The sequence below is a fragment of the Colletotrichum spaethianum genome (genome assembly GCF_022836535.1).
Source record: "Colletotrichum spaethianum MAFF 239500 DNA, contig45, whole genome shotgun sequence".
In the NCBI taxonomy this organism is placed as follows: Eukaryota; Fungi; Ascomycota; class Sordariomycetes; order Glomerellales; family Glomerellaceae; genus Colletotrichum; species Colletotrichum spaethianum.
Window position 1 is genome coordinate 114,090 of NW_026054815.1, and position 17,809 is coordinate 131,898.

At 52.6% G+C, this 17,809-nt stretch overlaps 4 protein-coding genes across 4 annotated transcripts; 3 read left to right on the top strand and 1 right to left on the bottom strand.

Moving 5' to 3' along the window:
• Nucleotides 1–627: 627 nt before the first annotated feature.
• Nucleotides 628–1,857, bottom strand: ColSpa_11319 (putative secreted lipase; the record flags this gene model as incomplete). Its single annotated transcript, XM_049277531.1, has 2 exons — nucleotides 628–1,506; nucleotides 1,588–1,857. 2 exons carry the CDS (start codon nucleotides 1,855–1,857, stop codon nucleotides 628–630), a joined length of 1,149 nt encoding a protein of 382 aa, XP_049133488.1.
• A 1,994-nt stretch (nucleotides 1,858–3,851) lies between these two features.
• Nucleotides 3,852–5,151, top strand: ColSpa_11320 (uncharacterized protein; the record flags this gene model as incomplete). Its single annotated transcript, XM_049277532.1, has 3 exons — nucleotides 3,852–4,153; nucleotides 4,290–4,474; nucleotides 4,541–5,151. 3 exons carry the CDS (start codon nucleotides 3,852–3,854, stop codon nucleotides 5,149–5,151), a joined length of 1,098 nt encoding a protein of 365 aa, XP_049133489.1.
• A 1,170-nt stretch (nucleotides 5,152–6,321) lies between these two features.
• Nucleotides 6,322–7,365, top strand: ColSpa_11321 (uncharacterized protein; the record flags this gene model as incomplete). Its single annotated transcript, XM_049277533.1, has 1 exon — nucleotides 6,322–7,365. One exon carries the CDS (start codon nucleotides 6,322–6,324, stop codon nucleotides 7,363–7,365), a length of 1,044 nt encoding a protein of 347 aa, XP_049133490.1.
• A 4,729-nt stretch (nucleotides 7,366–12,094) lies between these two features.
• ColSpa_11322 (uncharacterized protein) lies at nucleotides 12,095–13,352 on the top strand (the record flags this gene model as incomplete). Its single annotated transcript, XM_049277534.1, has 3 exons — nucleotides 12,095–12,334; nucleotides 12,420–12,557; nucleotides 12,612–13,352. The coding sequence occupies 3 exons, from the start codon at nucleotides 12,095–12,097 to the stop codon at nucleotides 13,350–13,352; spliced, it is 1,119 nt and encodes a 372-aa protein (XP_049133491.1).
• Between the last annotated feature and the right edge of the window lie 4,457 nt (nucleotides 13,353–17,809).

Genomic DNA, 17,809 nt, shown 5'->3' on the forward strand with positions numbered 1-17,809 from the left:
CGCCACGTTCAAATACGAGCTCACATTGCTTTCGGTGGCTGTGAAAAATTTCATGACGGGCAATGGCTGCATAAATCGAAACGTCGTTGGAGCATGTAGTCAGTGTGCTGAAATGCCAGAGCTTCGCAGTTGTACCCAAGCGCAACGTCTGTGAGAAGAACGAGAAAGCAACAAACCAGCATTTGATCTGTCATGGCGGCATCCGTGAACGTTTCCGTCCCAGAACTCGGCCCGTGCAGGAGCGTTGGCAGTTACTGGTGATGCGAAGAAACAGGCGTCATGCAAGTGCACGGTACAAAGCACTGGTGTCCGATCGTTTTCCATAGACAAGACAATTATTTGGCTTGCCGCCCACATGTTCATTTACGTTGTTCAGAGATAGGAGTGGTGGAGACGGAGGCTCGGTCGGCCGAGGCACGGATGAGATGATTGGCATTGGCCGGCGGGACAGCAGGCCTCCGGCCGTGGCACCGGTAATGTGGGGGACTTTGATAACTGTAGGGCCGAGGACTTCGGGTGCATTTCATTGCCAGATTATGATGTTCATGATCTATAGGTATCCACTAGAACTGAACGCACACATGGGCACCTTACTCGACTATCCCCTCCACACCCCGCTATGCCCACTTACAGGGTCTGGATCCAATCTCGCAGGACCTTCTGGATCTGGTAGCTGTTCTTCTCCATGAAGAACATGTGGGCGTTACCGTGAATGCCAGCCTCGCCGAGCTCGAGGTGCTCGGTCTTGGTGCATCCAGCCTGCTGCAGAAACTCGACGGTGCAGTGGTCGTAAGGCGCGTGGTAGGAAGCCTCAGACGTAACAAGAAGGATACGCTTATCGGCGAGATTGACAAGCTGGCGCGGGGCAGGCTCCTCAGCTTGAAGGACGCACTGAACGAAGTTCTCGCCCTTGGCAGGGTAGGTCTGCTGCACGAGGTCGGTGGTGGGGTCGGTGACCTCGGGCGAGTAGGTGATGGGGATATCTGTGAGTCCGTAGGCGCGGGCGGACTTTTTGCTGAAGACGGCCTCCTGGAAGGGAGGGCCGGTGGGTTCAAGGAGGATCAGGGCCTTGGTGAGCTCGGGGCGGGCGTCAGCGATGATGATGGGCATGATGCCACCCTGGCTGTGGCCGACGAGAACGACGGGCTTGCCGATTTTATCGAGGAGAAGGGCGCCGGCATCCTGGACGGTCTTCTGCTGGTAGGTGGCGTTGTTGATGAACTGGACGTTGGAGCTGTAGAAGGTATCAAAGACCTCGTCGCCCATCATGCCTGTACCAGGCCATTGGGTGTGATTGACAGCCTGGGGCCAGAGGTTGTACTCCTTGACGGCGGTGAAGCGCTGCTGGATAATCTCGGCGGAGTAGGTGGAGGGCTTGGAGGCGCCGTAGCCGGGCATCCAGGCGGAGCGCCCACGGAAGGTCTGGTCGACGATGTAGACCTCGTAGCCCTGTCTCACGAAGTGAGAAGCCCACCCTCTGCCACCATCAGGCTTGTTGAGAAAGTTCTAGTTGGGAAAGGGTCAGCATGAGCATTCAAAATTATGACGTGGTTGAAGAGTCCCGCAGAAGATCTGCAATGCACTTACGGTTCCCGTCTGGCCCTGTCCGTGGATTAGGACGATCGGTGTTCCCTGGGAGACTCCGTCCACGGGGAGCAACTTCTCGACGTACATCTGGTCACGGAAGATGTGACCGCCGGCGCCATCGTCGACGTAACCGCCTCCGACGTAGAAGTACGAGCGGATGTAAGGGGCCTCGGAGTCAACACAGCCGTCCCTTTCTGGTTGAGCGGGAGGGAGCGCAGCAGCCTGGCCCAACAGAGCGGCGGCGACAGCGGCAAACCTAAGGAACTGCATGGTTGTGTTGCGTCGGGCGTGTCACGTTGATGGATGACAATGATACACAGACAGGAGTGAACCCCTTTGGAATTAAAAACGAAAGTAAAAGGGAGCGAGCTAGAACCGGGAACGAGTGAAAGAGCGACGGCGGTTAGCAGGGGACTCAGCTTCCACAACGATGATCGGAGAGGGTGGCCTTCTTTAATGAACAGGAAAATCGCCCTGTTGCGTGCTCCGCTAAGAACAGCACATGAAGGGTCCATTCTCGAGTGATTTTAAGGATAGGGCTGACTGGAGCAGTTCATGTAAGAGTGGACGTGATACGACACAAGGCCCGTCCTCTTGCCCGGTAAGCGGCATCCGCCCGCTTCGGTCTGTGTGTCTGTAAGAGCGGCTGTTCCCCGAAGGATTTCTAGAACGCCACGCGGCCAAGTCCCGATCTTTCGAGAGGTGGTGGGTTACCCATGAAGTAGCGAAATGATATCACGATGTAAAGACGGAACTCGGGGGCCAAAGAAAGGCCATGCTGCCAACGGGAAGTCTATCTAGCCTCTTTGCCGTTAAAATTTTCTCCATCAAGAGAAGCTGGCCAGCCGGACTGCTATATTAAAGTGGTGTTTGTGCCGCACGAGTCAGTCCCTGAACAAGGACCGGGGCACTCATACGCCCAATAGTCCCACGTAGATTGGAGGAAACGTGCCATCAGCCTAGCATCGTGGATATTAGCCTTTCACTAAAGCCCTGCTGAGGAGTGAAGACCGAGGACTAATCTCCGCTGTCGAGCAGAAAACCCCGTACAAACGATACGAGAGCGATTCTGCAGGCACATGTGTCTGTAACGTCTGCCCGATCTGACGGGAAAGAATCCCGACTTTTGGGGGCGTGTTACGTGCCAAATGCCATTGTAAATCTTTGCCATGTGCCGCTCAACATAGCCGAGGACAAACCATATGGCTTCCGACGTGGGGGAGATTTGCTGATCGACCGGCAGGGCGAGGTGATGATTACGATGATCTTAGTTTTCTCGCACCTCATATTTTTGGTAATCGAGCCCTTGCCGAGAGTCTCCAACCTTGGGTGCTCGCTAAGCCTGTTCAGCCCGTTCCTCAAGACCGCTCACTCGGCTTTGCTAGCAAATAGCGGGTCAACGGCCGGTCTATCCCTGTCCTGTCTCTTCTTAGTCTCGTTAGCGAGGCTTGCTCCGATGCATTCCCTTACTAGGGGCCGCAGATGCTGGCAGAAGGTTTCAGTACGGACGTTGTCCGATTGTTCCGTCAGCTTGAAAAAAATAAAATTGAAGAATGAAAATTGAAGTTGCCGGTACCGAAAACCATCAGAGTGTCTGGGCGTCAACCGTCAACTATCATCTTTCCAGTATCTTGGGAAGACGATGTCGTTATTCAACGATATTGAGACTGTGCGCTCCACTTCCCTCGGCACGTTTAAATCCTTCAGCAATCTGCAGCGCAGAAGACAGAATGGGAATCTTAGCTGTCGCTCTCGCAAATCGGCACCCCTTTGGCTTCTAGAAGATCAACGACCTGCTGAATGCATATGGGTCGCAGAGCCCCACGGTGGATCGCAATCACGCTCGGGGCTCTTTGCAGCCGACGTGCATCCGACGACAGGGAAAGTTGGGTTCAAGAGACGAGATTTTGGAAGTCTCAAGCCCTGATCCTTTCATCCAGAGCCTTCGTTTCTTCCCTTGTGCATGGCCAGGAGGCTAGCCACGCCGCAAGCATATCTCCGAGTGGTGTTTTGACCTCTTTCGCCGTATGATCGGACAACTGGGATTGGGAAAGTTTGTGTATGAACTAGCAAGCCCCCTATCTCCCCTCCCCGGTCTAGTGTAGGAAGACGAGGAGGAAAAACCAGGAGATAATAATGATCATGATCTGCCCCATCCACGCTCCTCTTGAACGGCCCTTTTCGTTCTCTTTCTTTCGACTCCCGTTCCAGTCGTCCCCAAGGCTGTTGTGTTTGTGCCCAAACGCTTCAGAGACTCGCCGGCCATGGACGACCCGACGCTCCTGATCCATTGGCTCTTCAGCTGCTGCGCCGTCTTTATCATGGTGGTCAGGCTGTTGTGGAAAAAGATCGCCAAGCAGGATTTCAACCTGGGTGACTGGTTCACTGTCGCTGCCATCATCTGCGCATTGACTCGGCTTGGCCTCATTCACGTCGTCTTGACCTGGGGAACAAACAACGTGTCTGCGGCGTATCGGAAAAATCACACCTTCACCGATAAGGAAATTTATAGGCGAGAGATCGGCAGCAAACTGTCCATTGCGAACCGGGTTTTTTACAACTCCTAGTCAGTCCCCCCTAACGCCATCACTGTGCACTGCAGCCACCCTGGGCTTAGTACTTATTTTCCGATGACTGTATGCCATTTTGAGTCATGCAAGACACCAATATTCACGATCAACCATACTAACATCTATCTCAAGTCTATGGCTGCAAAAACTTGTACTGCTCGACGTTTATCGTCGACTGCTATTGAATCTCCGGTTTGAGAAACTCACCATTTGGTCGTTCTGCGTCATCTTCTTCGGCACCTATGTCGCCTGTCAGGTGACGACGTTCAGTGAATGCTACCCCTTCCACTTATACTGGCAGGTTGTCCCTGACCCAGGTACGTGACTGGCCAATTCTCCGATATTCAACTTTAGTCGTGATAACTGACAATCAATCCTTGTAGGCTCTTGTTCCGCGGCTCAGCTACAACTTGTCGTCGTCGGCGTCCTCAATATAGTGACCGACTTCATGCTCCTTGTGCTACCACTACCGTTGGTCTTCTCACTGAAGACCCCTTGGCAACGCAAGCTCCAGCTGTATGCTCTTTTCACACTTGGCATTTTCATCATCGCCATTACCGTCATCCGTCTCCCCATCAACATTACGAACAAGAACAGCCAGGTCAACCGAACTACTTGGGCCAGCACCGAGCTGCTGACTGCCGCCCTCGTCGTAAACATGCCAACGATGTATGGGTTGTGGAACAAGAGAAGGAAGGCAAAGTCATCAGCGCATACCTATGGGGACCCGTCAGGGCTCCACTATTACGGTCGAGCAACTAACATATCGACTGCTCATCGATCTACAGTTGGACGCGGCAACCCAGATGAAGCGTTTGCCATGGACACACGACATAAGATGGGGCCTATGGATGGAATCATGCAGACCAAGGAGGTGATCGTGTCGGAGTTCAGGCAGGAGACGGATCGCAAATGCGGGCCGTATGTACATCTGCCCGATGATGTGGAGAATGCATCGAGCCATTCAAGCGAACATGGCATATTGAAGAAGTAATGGAGCCTGATTTTCCATTGAGTAGAATAATAAGATCATGAATTGTAATGAACTGAATGAGTTGCATACGCGATTGCATTTCGGTGTAACATTAACCACCAAGACACCAGGGGGGGTCCAGGCTTAACAAGCTGATTATCCACTGTAGTGGCTCTTAGCAAGTGATTCGCTGCAAATATCGCTCCGTATGTTTGACTTGGCGGAAGGGCCCTTCATCCCGCATAAAATGCATGCATAGAGTTCCCTATGCTTGGAGAAGGTCAGATGAACTGATATCCAAACCTCAAGGTGCATCCCTCCATTGTGTCTATGGAGGGCCAATTTGGAGCGATGGATGTTGAGTACCTGATTAGATATTGTTTCGACTTGGCCAGCACAGGGAAGATTTTTGAGTATGAACCCTTTGACATGGGTCATTCGGACGTTGCCTGCCCGAAGCAACCCCCTCAAATGCGCAAAAGGAGGCTCTGCGCAGCCTGATCGGAACTCACAGGGCGGGTTTATGACTTACCTATGAGAAGCGCGCTGCTTCATTCTTGTCCCCTACCCAATGGCTGAGACACAATGACCCCAGTGCGCCAACCTGTCAGCGTATTAGTTGCACTGCAAGGATTGACAGGAAAAGGCAGCCAATGGCAGACTATCGGGCGAGCATCTTGAGAAGCAGGCTGCGAAGTGTGAGGAAGCGATACAACTGCAGGGTCTCTTTCTGGCTGCGCCATGGGCTGATTTGGGCCTTATGACGCGCATTCCCAGGGATGCCGCATAAGCGACACTCAGCTACAGTCGCAATCCCTTCAGACAAGGGAACCGGCAGAAAACGATGAGCTGGGTGAGCTGGGTGAGTTTATCAGAGCCTTACCTCTCCTGCTGCCTTTCCCTCTTTTGTTAACTTCTTCCTGCAACCCTCGCCTTTTGAGAGCAGCAGGATACCCAAATACTCTGATTACGGCGACCGTTACATTTGGTGGTCGCAGCCGGCGTTTGACACATTCGTTCCCGAAGCGTCTCCACCCCGCACCGTCCGGACGACTGACCAGCCGCTAGCGGATCCCGGAGGTCCACCTTGCTCGGTTGAAGCCGACCACTCTATGCCACCTTGCCATCTATCCTCTCTGATCAACCGAGATCTCCACTGTCGAGGGTAACTTGTGACACTCCTGGTCAACCATGGCCGGCGATGGCAAAGACAATGAGCTGCCCATTGCCATTGCAGCCCTTGTGATCGCCATCGCAGCTCTTATCGCAGCCACGTTGCAAATCTTGCAGGCCACCTTCGCGTCGGCTCGAGGGCTTCCAAACTGCAATGCTGTTGTCATGGGAGGATGGTCCAAAGCCACAAAGACCAGGCTCAAGATCACGCAGCTGCGCCTCGTGGTCAAGTTCGAGGCGCCTGTGATTTTTCTTGCCCCTCCGAGAAATGAGAGCAGACCAGAACCTTCCCTTGAGATGTGGTCCGCCGAAGGCACGGAGAAGAGTTGTCAGAAGAACCGTCTGGATTGGGCCAAGCTATTCAAAGACTTGGGCTCAAAGGCGACCGAGAAAGTGCACACCGTCGATATGGAGCTAGCAACATGGGTTTACCTACTAATCGCCATCGAGAAAATGGAGAAAGACTCGAAGTCTTGGGAACTCGCCAAGTTTCGACAGGAGGGATTCCCAGGTACCGTCCCATCTGATCTACCCGAACCAACCTTGGCGGTCAAAATCCAAGCAAAGCAGCGCAGTTTCGATACGATCCCAGCCATGAAAAAGCCGTTCGCCACATCCACAATATCTCATCTGGTTGAGCTCGCCGCGATACTCGGCATCTATTGGAAAGTCTTTGATCGAGACAACAATCAGTACCGCGCTGAAGGGAACGGATACAGCCTTACAGGCTCTCGCATCGCTGATCTTGGGATCCAGTTTGTCTTCGAGAAGACTGGTCACACAGCATTCGAGGCGAGACGCGTCATACCAACATCAGAAGTGAAGGAACTTTGTTTTGGGAGAGTGCCAACATTGTTCAGAAAAAAGGTGAATTACGATGAGGATGTGGATTGGCAGAAAGAGCTCAAGACGTCCTCTGGGACGGGAATCAAAGTCGAGATTCTGCAGATGAGCAGCGTCGAGGAGATTGCGGAGACGCTTACCCAGATTGGATGCAACGGTAACACTACGCTCTATTACACCGACAAAAAGAAACACCGACATTTATTTCCAGGTTCGTAGGGTTTTTTGCCACATCCGTATTGGATGGAAATAGGCTCATCGAACTGCTACTAGTTACCTTTGAAGTCCTCGGCATGCTCGCAAGGGTTTTACATATCGATGGGCGATGTTTTCGGTTTCTGCCTAATCCAACCATCTTTCCGTGGGACAGAGAGTCCTTCTCGCTTCCACGGCTGCTCGACGCGTTTAGCGGACTCATCACTGAAGATTTCACCATGATTGAAGAAGAGACTGAGACTATCCCAGATGACGCCTTGGAAGAGGGAATTTCACATCCAGTCAAAGATATTCAGGAGGTTTCAGAATCAGCCCAAGATTTGCACAACGCTTTCAAGAAAGACTCCAGGCTAACCTGTGGCCGAATGACTGCTCTTCATAAAGCTATAGAGCTGGCTGATCGCGTGCTTAGGAATAAGGAACAGGAAATTGTGTTAGACGTCCTACGCCGCCACCTTCAAGAAGTGCTGGCGGCCATCAACAACCCAAATTCTGGGGTAGAAGGCAAAGCATCTTTCAGCCACCTGCTCGACATTCCTCTAGAGATGAGAGAGTCCAGGTTCATGGAAACATACTTCAAAAGCATTCTCTGGCGAGTGGTGGGTTCTGCCAAGGATAGCAAAAGAGACGACGAAATCGTTTCACAAGCCATACACGAGGACACCGAAGAACGCCTATCACGTCATGAAAATGGAAACGCGCAGTCCATGACCGCTCTTCTTGCATCAACGCCCGAAACGAGTCCCGTAGATGGATCCCAGACCGAATCAGTGCCTACGCCCGGTATTAGCAAAAGAGGATCATGGCCGCATCGGGTCGAGACTGAACAGAGCGAACGGTCAGAGCATTTGAAGATGAAAACGATTGCCGAAAATCCGGGTTGGGCAACGACTGTGACCAAGCATATCGAGATGCAACGCGTGGCCGTTTGGTACACACTGGTTTTCAGAATGATTTGCTGGTTGATGTTACACGATTTCGACAAGAAAGATTTGCAGTTGTCAAAGAGCGAATTGATTGGGAACAGGCAAACTGTGTTCATTATCTGAACAGGCATGGAGTTGAGTTCGTCAACGGTGTATCAAAGCGGGATTTATGTTCCACTTTCTTCTTTACCGGATATGAAACACAATAGTAGGCATGGAATGATTCAGCAGAAGGAAGAGTTTGATGGTTTGATATCGCTAATTGCTTCCCGCGAGGGGTGGTTTCGGAGTTATCGTTGGATGATAATAATCAGTTGAGAGGTGAACTAGTTTGCACATGTATTCTCGAGTCTAGTATCAGACTTTCAATACCCCCGAGACGTGACTTGAACACTGGTGAAAGTTGGCGGAAAATGTAATCCCAGAAGTTGCACCCAGCAGGTGTTTCCAAAGTAAAGCCGCTGGGTTTCTCCTGGTACGATTCTTATTTTCAGGGGCTATGCAACCTAGGCTACCGCTTCGGAGACTTCTGAACCGCATCGACGCCGACTGGGCTCTCTCTTCCCTCGCTACTGCTAGAGACAGGTCGTAAGAAGACGTGGGTGTGAGAACCAAGAGGTTGCCAATCGGACAAGCACTAATGAAAACACTTTCCAGCCAGGAAAGCTTAGTAGTCAATATGTACTTCTTTGATCGCGTGTAGCTGATGCGGATGAAAATACTATATAATGTGCCTGAAAAAGGGAGGCTAAACATCTATCCAGAAGAGCATTGGCCCATTACGGGAATGAACGTGAATTAGATGTATTGCTTTTCTCGTGCTCGAAGAGGCGTTGGCTGCATTGCATAGTACAGAAAATTTGACAGCCTTGGCAACCATACAGGTCGGGTGCCTTATCAAGTCCCTTGGAACCGAAGCACCAAACTTTTGGACCAAAATATGAACCGTACATGAGTATCTAGCGGCTCCGTCCACAGAATTTGAGATGCTTCGGAGAAAGAGGGTCAAAAACATACAATTGTGTTTCACTATCTTCCTCGTTAAGAGATTTTTGCTTGCGATAGTCATCGACCTCTTTACCGAAAGTTCACAGTAGGTCAGTCTCCTGAGGAAACTGAGCTCGTCATCAGGAAACTGACATCACACCTCCATCGATTCTAGACTCCCATTCGAGAAACTTTATGCACATTTTTACGATTTCAGTCCAGAACTAAGCAATAGCAATGGGTCTCACCAAGCTTTTCAGATCCAAAAATCAGTGCTGCGTCATCGACAGTTGGCCAACCCAAGCCGACGCCCACAGTGGGCCTCAAGAAAATGAACAACAGATGCAAGGGCGAAAAGTCCAGCATTGAGTCAGAACTTATGGCGTCTGAGAACATCAAGACTGCAGTTGCCATCTACAGTATCCAGCGCCGCGTTATTGAGACGCTCCACGATTCTTTACAGGCCAGTCTCAGAGAGGAGCAAGTTATGGAACTGAGGAGGTTCAAGAGATCCCTTGAAGATCAAGCATGCGGTGAAAATCGTTGTCTGGGCTCAAAGCGAAAGCAGCACACTGACTGCCCGTCAATGAATAGGTCCAGCTCGTACGAAGAGAGTGTCATTTCAGCTTGCACTTCTGTACAACACAAACTGGCAATTGTAAAATTCATGGTCCTCCAGGTCAAGGAAAGGAGGAATGCCGCCAAAGAGTGCAAAGATCAACTCACCGGTCTAAAAAGAGAGTTTGGTGACTGTGTTTTGCCTGTAAGAAATGGGGGAATCAGAGAGGCCGACTGCGCTAGACAAAGAAGCAAACTGCTCTCTGACTGGAGGCTTACAATATGGGCACAGACCGAAATGGAAGAAACTGGGAGGAGGATTAGAGAAATATGGTCAGATTGAGTCTCAGCAAAGAGGGAAGCGAGAGGGCGAAATCTCGGCTAACAGCTTCAGTCAAGATGACCGAAATGGCCGAAGAGATTTCGGCCTGCAACCGTCCGAGAAGGCTGTCTGTGATATCGGAATCTAGCGAGGAGTAACGGTCCTAGGAGCAAGCCATGAATATAAGAGCTGTTTCCGAGTGTAAGCTTCGGAAATCTTTCGACTCACTACACCTTGGGCCCCTGTCAACAACGGAGACCATATGTGATTCTGTTACTCGAGCGTGGTAATGGTGTGTAAATGCAGTAACTAACTCAACGTGTACGAGAGCAATCAACATATAGGCAGTTTTCTACCAAATTCCTACCTATCCTACTTATTCATAGTTTCCAGCGAACGCCTGGGAAATGTTTTCAGCACGTCTGATGTGCTTGTTCGTGTAACAAAACTTGGAAACGCGGACGACCTTTCCAAGACACCATGGACACCACTTGCTCCTTGTTATAGTTGCACTGATTACTATTCGGGGTGACTCTCATATCGAGGCCAACCAAACAAAACCCTGGCAATGAACCAGAAAAAGAAGAAGTGGTGGCCTAACTTACCTCATGCTTCTGCGGACAGGTTTATTGGACCATGTTTCCTGTATGATGGCCCCGTAGGGATTATGTCCTTTGATGGAGGGCCCACAGGACTATGGGAGTCTATTTGAACCCCGTGAATACTTACCGATCGATGTCTTGGACAGTTGCCCCTAAAGCAGGGGAAGAATCAGAAGAGACAGAACATTAACACTGCCTACACTGCACACAGATTCATAGACTCCAGTGACAGAACACTGCAGTACCTATTAGACCGGGTGACCGGCTTACAGAGTTTGGGAGACCTTGACTTACGAATGGCGTTAGGGTTTGATTCGTCACCAATTTCCCCTCTGCTGCCCTGTGTCAGTCATGAATACCAGACTTTACAGTTCAGCTTGGAAGCGCCTTGACCATCTCACCAAACAGATTCGTCAGTCCTGGTGGCAGAAGCTTTGTTCTAAGCTATTAATCAATTCCCCATGACCCGGCGCCACTCACTTCAGCTGGCTACGAAAATCATGATCGCTTTCATTAGGTTCTTTGCTTTTTTCGCAACTGGGAAATTTCTGAGAGTTTACAACGCGGCGTTGGAATATCCTGCGCATCGAGCTCAGTGGCATGAACTAGCACGATGTCCAATAACCTGTTAGCAACGACATAGCGAGAGGGCATAGCTCAGCTACTGCCTGCCCGTGCTCTACCCCATTTTCTGACTTTGCAATGGCCATGCCTGTGTTTTGCTTCTAACCAACAATCCGAGAGGTATGACTGCTCACCGCCGCCCACAATTGCACCTTGCCTCTTGTACCCGAATCGAAACCGCATTGCCGATATATCGCCAGCAGGTCTGACTTGGCGTGCTAGGCTCAATGCCAGCGGTCGGGAGAGGTTGTGAGAGGGGTCGTCACCGTATCATGGGGTGCCGTCCGTCTGCAAGTTGCTTCGCATGCAAAGCACGCAAAGTCAAAGTACATCCTACCCCGCCCGCCTTCATGATGGCCTCCTCCGTCTAACGACGTGTCCAGTGCGACCTGCGTAAGCCTTCGTGCGATCGCTGTATAAGCCTGGGGAGACCATGTCCCGGCTACGCGGACCCCTGGGCCGCCATTCATCGCCAACAAAACACAGCTGCAGCGCACCAGGTCGAAATCCGCGTCGCTAAGCGGCTCAAGGAGAGGGAAGACGCGAAGGGCTCGGCGAGCAGCGCAGACGGCAATGGGGAAAACTTACTGGGCTCGGTGGAGGGAGTGATTGTGAAAAGGGAGTCGACGGTACCGAGATCATTACAGGTCGATTGCGAACTCGGGTCCCTGCATCAATTTTACTCAACTTACGCCTCCGGGGGCGAGATCGCCATGTTTAGTCTCCTGTCCAGTCTCAAATCGTCAGGCTCCACGTCTGTCGTCTTCGAAGAGGCACTGAAAGCCACAGCGCTGGCCAGTGCTTCTGCGCAGACGCGACAGGTGGGCTTGATGGCTCAGGCGAAACATTGTTACGGCAGGGCCGTCTCAAAAATCGGCGCAGCCTTGCATAAACCTGCGACCGCGCAGGATGACTCGGTTGCCGTTGCTCTGTTGACGTTAGGCATTTACGAGGTAAATCGCATGTCCTCCCATCTTTTGATTAGAGACGTTCAGCTTGGCAAGAGTGTTGGTACCAGGGATCCTAACGCGGTTTTAGGCACTGGTCCCAGACACGACACCGAAGAGGATCACGTCACATTGTCGGGGGTCTCTAGTTCTCCTTAAATACCGAGCCGAGAAAGGGGTTACCAGCTCGCTCGACAATGGCTTGTTGACATTCCTTGTCCACCTCGGGGTAAGTGATTCTTCTGTCTTGAACTGAATGAGCCGCAGTATTGATCGGCTGCAGGTTCTCGAGATATTTCTCGGATTGGATGGCAAGTCGTCGGTTTTTACCATCTTGAAGAACGCTCCCTGGGCAAAACAGGGCCTAGTAGAGCCGTTGCTGGTACGTGCGGTAGACTTCAAGGAGAAGGTTCACAGCACGATGTTGTCCGCCAACATTCGGGAGGCATCAATCACAAAGATTCTCCAGACAGGGCTTGACATTGTTCGCGATCTCGAAGCCGCCGCACACTACAAAATCATGTCACCGGGACCGCGGAAGATGTCGCAACAAGACGAAACGCAGGACGAAGGCTTGAACAATTTCAACAGCTTATTGAGCCGGAATTCCTATGCAAGCGAGGCTATAATAAAGGGTCTTTACCTTACCGTGAGACTCGACATCATCGAGTGCATCCTCGGGCTTTCCATCGCGCTCGGCGAACCGACTCGCGAGGAACTTAGCATGCTCGCCAGTCTGCCTCACGGGTTAACGGCGCTAGAACAGATTTGCGAGCAGATCCGGATCGTCTTCGGATTTGATGGCAGAGAACCTGCGTCTAGGGACCGGGGCATTGGGTTCAATGTCTGGTGCATGTTCTGGCCCATGATGAGTGTGCTAAAATCTGGATTTGCGGATAGGGATACTAAGTTGTGGGTCATGGACAAGTGCTCCTTGGTGAGCCAGGCCTCCGGTTTCGGGATGTCAATGTACCAGATGGGGTGGTTTGACCGGAGTTCTGTCGATTTGGGCACGGCTAGTTAGGCAATCTGGAGTTGAGAGCGTTGGTTCCGGAGTTTAGATTACTAGCAGCCGAAGTTGGCAAGCTCTTGAAAGAATACCTTGCGGTTACGATTCGTTTGCGGTTCGGATTCTGACAGTCATTGCAGAAGCTCCCTCAACGCAAATAGCCACTAACGATTAATATTTGTGCATCTTATATGAAGTGGATCGTCCCTGATGGACGCTCTTCCCTGTAAGACGATGTACCGCGAATCATACAGGTTTTGATAGAAAACGGTTGATTTATTGGCCGCTCCGCTTGATTCAGCAGAAAGTCTCCTCCACCGGCCGTTGCGCTGCTTTGTAGACAGCACTGAGCAACCGCCCTTTGTGGATTTGGCTGAACTGTTCGCGTCTTAAGAAAGCTGAACATCCACGCCAAGATATCTCGGGAGCGTCACAGGCATCCCTGGCATGCTGGGATCCATGTCTGATGGCACTATGGTGTCTTTGAAGCGGGCCCACGCATCACCTTCGCTATACGCGCAGCGGCAGAATCCCGATTCTAGTTATTCTTCGCGATAGCTGTAATCTCATCTGGAAGCCTGTTAGTCTAACTTGGATACTCTAGCTTGCAGGCTATCGATTTGTCTAATCTGGAGCATCGATCGGAGTTCGACCCAGCGGTCAAGTTGCAGCTGCTGAAAAACGTTGGACGTCAAAGGCATGAATTCCATTCCTGAGGGCTGAGGCGTAGAGACCCGTGCCGGAGGAGTGCCGGCATAGCTGACGTTTGGACAGGTGGACGCATGGACTGTAGGCACCTTTGTGGAGAATGGCAGGGGGCTGAGGTGGCACTGAGCTGGAGAGACGCGATTGTTCGTTATATTCAATTGATGTGCCAGCCGAGCAGCAGGAATTCTGTCCTTCCGCCCTTAGACGCTTATCTTGGCACTGACCTTGGGTGCCGCCTTGCTCATCTCTCTAGACCACGCTCCGTTGAGACCAGTCTCGACGGAGCGCTTAGAGAAGTGGCGACTTGGCTGTGAGCCACGGAATTGCGCTGTTCATAGAGGATAAACTCATGCCAAAACTCCGCCCCTCTAGCCTTGGCCATCGCTTGAGCTGGTAAGTCGGCAGTCTTCGCGGAACCATTGGGCTACAACTGAGCAAACGCCATACAGGGGACGGCGCAAATCCACTATAAGGGCTTTAGCTGGGAGCACCTCCTGTTTTCCAACGGACTCAGGACCCGTGTGAATCTGGTCTGAAGATGTCTTTGACGCGCAGCACGCACTAGGTCTGATAGCTCGTGCCTCAGGGCGAAGATTTCTAGTCACAAGTCCTTGAGCGGTGAGTCCTTATCTCTCAACTTGTGGCTTCAAGAAAGCGGTAAGGGACTTCTATTCACACAGGCGCCCCAAGACTTCGTCATCCGCGACGATCCTGTTAGTGCAAGATGCAAGAATGGCAGACAAACGTCAGTCCGCCCAGCGGCTACGGAGAGTCACGTGGATGCTCCTCTAGCGGGTGATCTGTGCGCCAAAGTGGGTCCACGCCATTTGTTCCCGACATTAGCCGATCGTTTCCCGAACTGGTCGGGCTTGTTTGTAGCTTACCACCGTCCTACGTCGGCCACGAGTGTTCGCTCAGGTTAGTTACGACGTGGTGAATTTGCTACCACAGCCCTCGACCAACATTGCTCGCGATTGAGAATGATGTCGACGCCATCTACGAGACTCGACATCTCGGTCGCGGTTTGAGCAAGTTCCTCCCTCGGCGCAGCTGCAGGGAGACGAAGCGAGATGCCAATCCACCAACAAGATCCGTCTGACAGCCCTGGCGAAATTCGCCGCTGACGGGGGTCAAAGGTGCCTGGATGCTGAGCATGATGCAGGCCCAGCGGCATGGCGCGGTTGTATTGCTCGGGAAGGGTCCATGTGTGCATCCAACTGGACCAGCAAGCGAAAACACGTACTATGTATTTCCGAGGCATTCCAGCTTTCGTCCCGACCGACATGACGCCGCATGGCTTCGTAGTCAGAAGGAGCGCCGGTCGAGAGCTAGCATTGCGACCAGGGAATCACTCCGACGCGGTTGGCCACACCGGTCAACAACTGGTGGTTGGGACGGGAACCAGCAGATGCAGCACGGGTATCGCAGGAGGCCAATGCATTTACGATTACCAACATTGAGCGCTGCGGGGTCGTCTTTCTAATGGTGGGGTTCTGTGCCGCCCATCTGCCCGCCGCTGAAGAAGTGGTAATGAAGAGACACCTAGTCAACTAGTGGAGAGATACGGGCAACCAGAGAGTGGCTTTGGCCGTGCGTGAACTGCGACAGCAGTCATGTTACGCAGGAAGCGGAGGTAACCAATCCCAAAAGTCCCGATCATGCGGGCATCTCGGCTTCGAGTAAACAAGTAGAGGCACATATGCCTCTACGACGATGCGGACTGGTCTCAACTAAATCGGGTCACCCAGGCCCAGGAGCGAGTGGTGAAGATTCACGCACAAAAGCCGCAACTCGATACATGCAGCCACATGCAAAGCGACAGGACAGACGTCACAGCCACCGTCACCCCTCACCCCTCACCCCTCCATCAGTGTTGGCGTTGTTGTATTTGGGAAGTCTTGGTCTAGGAGGGGGCACTTGGGGCAGGCGAAGATGGGATTACCCCTCCTCGCTCCAGCGCGTTCGACGTCAGCCGCCAGACCAAAACTTCAGGGTCCTGCCCGAACGAGAGCGTGTGTCCGGCCCCGTATCGCAGCTTATCGCCCAGTCCCGTGGGTGCTGGAAGATGCCATGAATTGCCCGCTTCGGCCACGCCTTGCTAGACATCTCATCTTAGCCGTTCTACCCAGGGGTCCGGGGGGGTCAGCTGCAAACGATGCATGAAGGAACAAGTCGTTCAATCCTAGCCCTTCCAGCACAAAAGACGCAACTCGTCGAACCTTATCCGGCAACGAAGCGATAAGCCGAGTCGGGAAACCAGCAGAAGCCACGCTCGCTCGCTGGCTGTGGCCTCCCGTCGAGGTGATTGGGGAGGGGTGAGCGGCCGACACGAGGGAGGTCCAAGGAGGACAAGTCGCCGAGGCGATTCGCGCGCCGCGCCTCTGGCCCCCCAATGGACATCCATGCCCGGCCACCGAGTCCATGCCACCAAAGGAGGACGACTGGCCACCGTCGACGCACAAAGGCCGCAAGCCCCACTCCAGTCCCGAGCGCAACGACGCTGGCCTTGTCTTTCCGCACAAACGGCGCGCCCGCCCAATGACGCCCCCCCGATCCGGCTCCATCTGGCCACCCTCATCTGACATCTGACCCCTCCTCCTGCTACGCTCCCACGGACGCCCCCTCCGGCGCTGGCCTTTGACCATGGCTGTTGGGAGAGCTACTCTGGATATATAAGTGCACTCTTTCATGCCCTTCCTGCCCGTCTCTTGGTTTGATCTCCACAACGCAAACATCCAAGTCCATCACCTCATCTCCAACCAAACAACTCTTTTCCCACCAAACCCAAACCAACCAAACCACCAGCAAAATGAAGGGTGACTGCGGCTGCTCCGGCTCCTCTACCTGTACGTTACCACCCCTACCTACCCCGTCACGGCATCGCCGTCGGCGTTGATGACAATTGGCGCTAACCTGTCTCAGGCAACTGCGGCTCTGGCTGCAAGTGCTCCTCTTGCGGACACTAAATACCTTTTCCCTTTACGACCTCTGACGAGTCATTCCTTCTGCGTTACTGCTTTGACTGCGGTTCCGTCTTTCTCGACACGATGATGACATGAGTTTCTTGCGTTCGGGAATGGGGGTAAAATGGTTCTGATTGAATCGGATCGGTAGTACTATATCGACGGACGGTGTCTTCGTTTCCCTTTGGGTCGGACCTGTTGGCTAGCTTAGTCGCTCATTTGAAGAATACACCTTTTGAGTCGTCGAAAATCATCCCGTTCTACTTTCGGTGATCTGCGTCTGCATGTTGGCATCGTATGTCGCTGCCCCTCCAGCAACCGCGTTCTGCAAGCCTCAAAGAACACCAGCTTTCGTGATGACCTGTCAGATGTGATGTAAGCTACGTTGGCCCAACTCCGTCTCGTGGGCAGACCGGCCATGGTGTCCCTTTTTATACAGCTCGTCCCAACCCTCAAGGTGCCTCCTTACCAACCTTGATCGCCTTGATCAACTCGAACCCCCCCCCCCCCCCCCCCCGACAGGTTCTTCCCCTTGAGTCTCTGACCGCTCCTATGATGAGGCAGACCCCCGCCCCGCCCCGCCTTGGCTCGGTGGCCCTCCTCGCAACCCCTCCAAAAAAGAAAACCCCTCGACTGTGGCCTGTGCGGTCGCGGATCGCCACCCTCAACTCAAAACACACCTCACCTTCACTTCAGCAACCAGCGGTCGCTGTCGTCGCATTCCTCGACAGACCGCCCATCGTAGTGTAGACGAAAGTCACGCTGCCCCATTCAGTGTCTCGTGTGATGACCCCCAGAGGT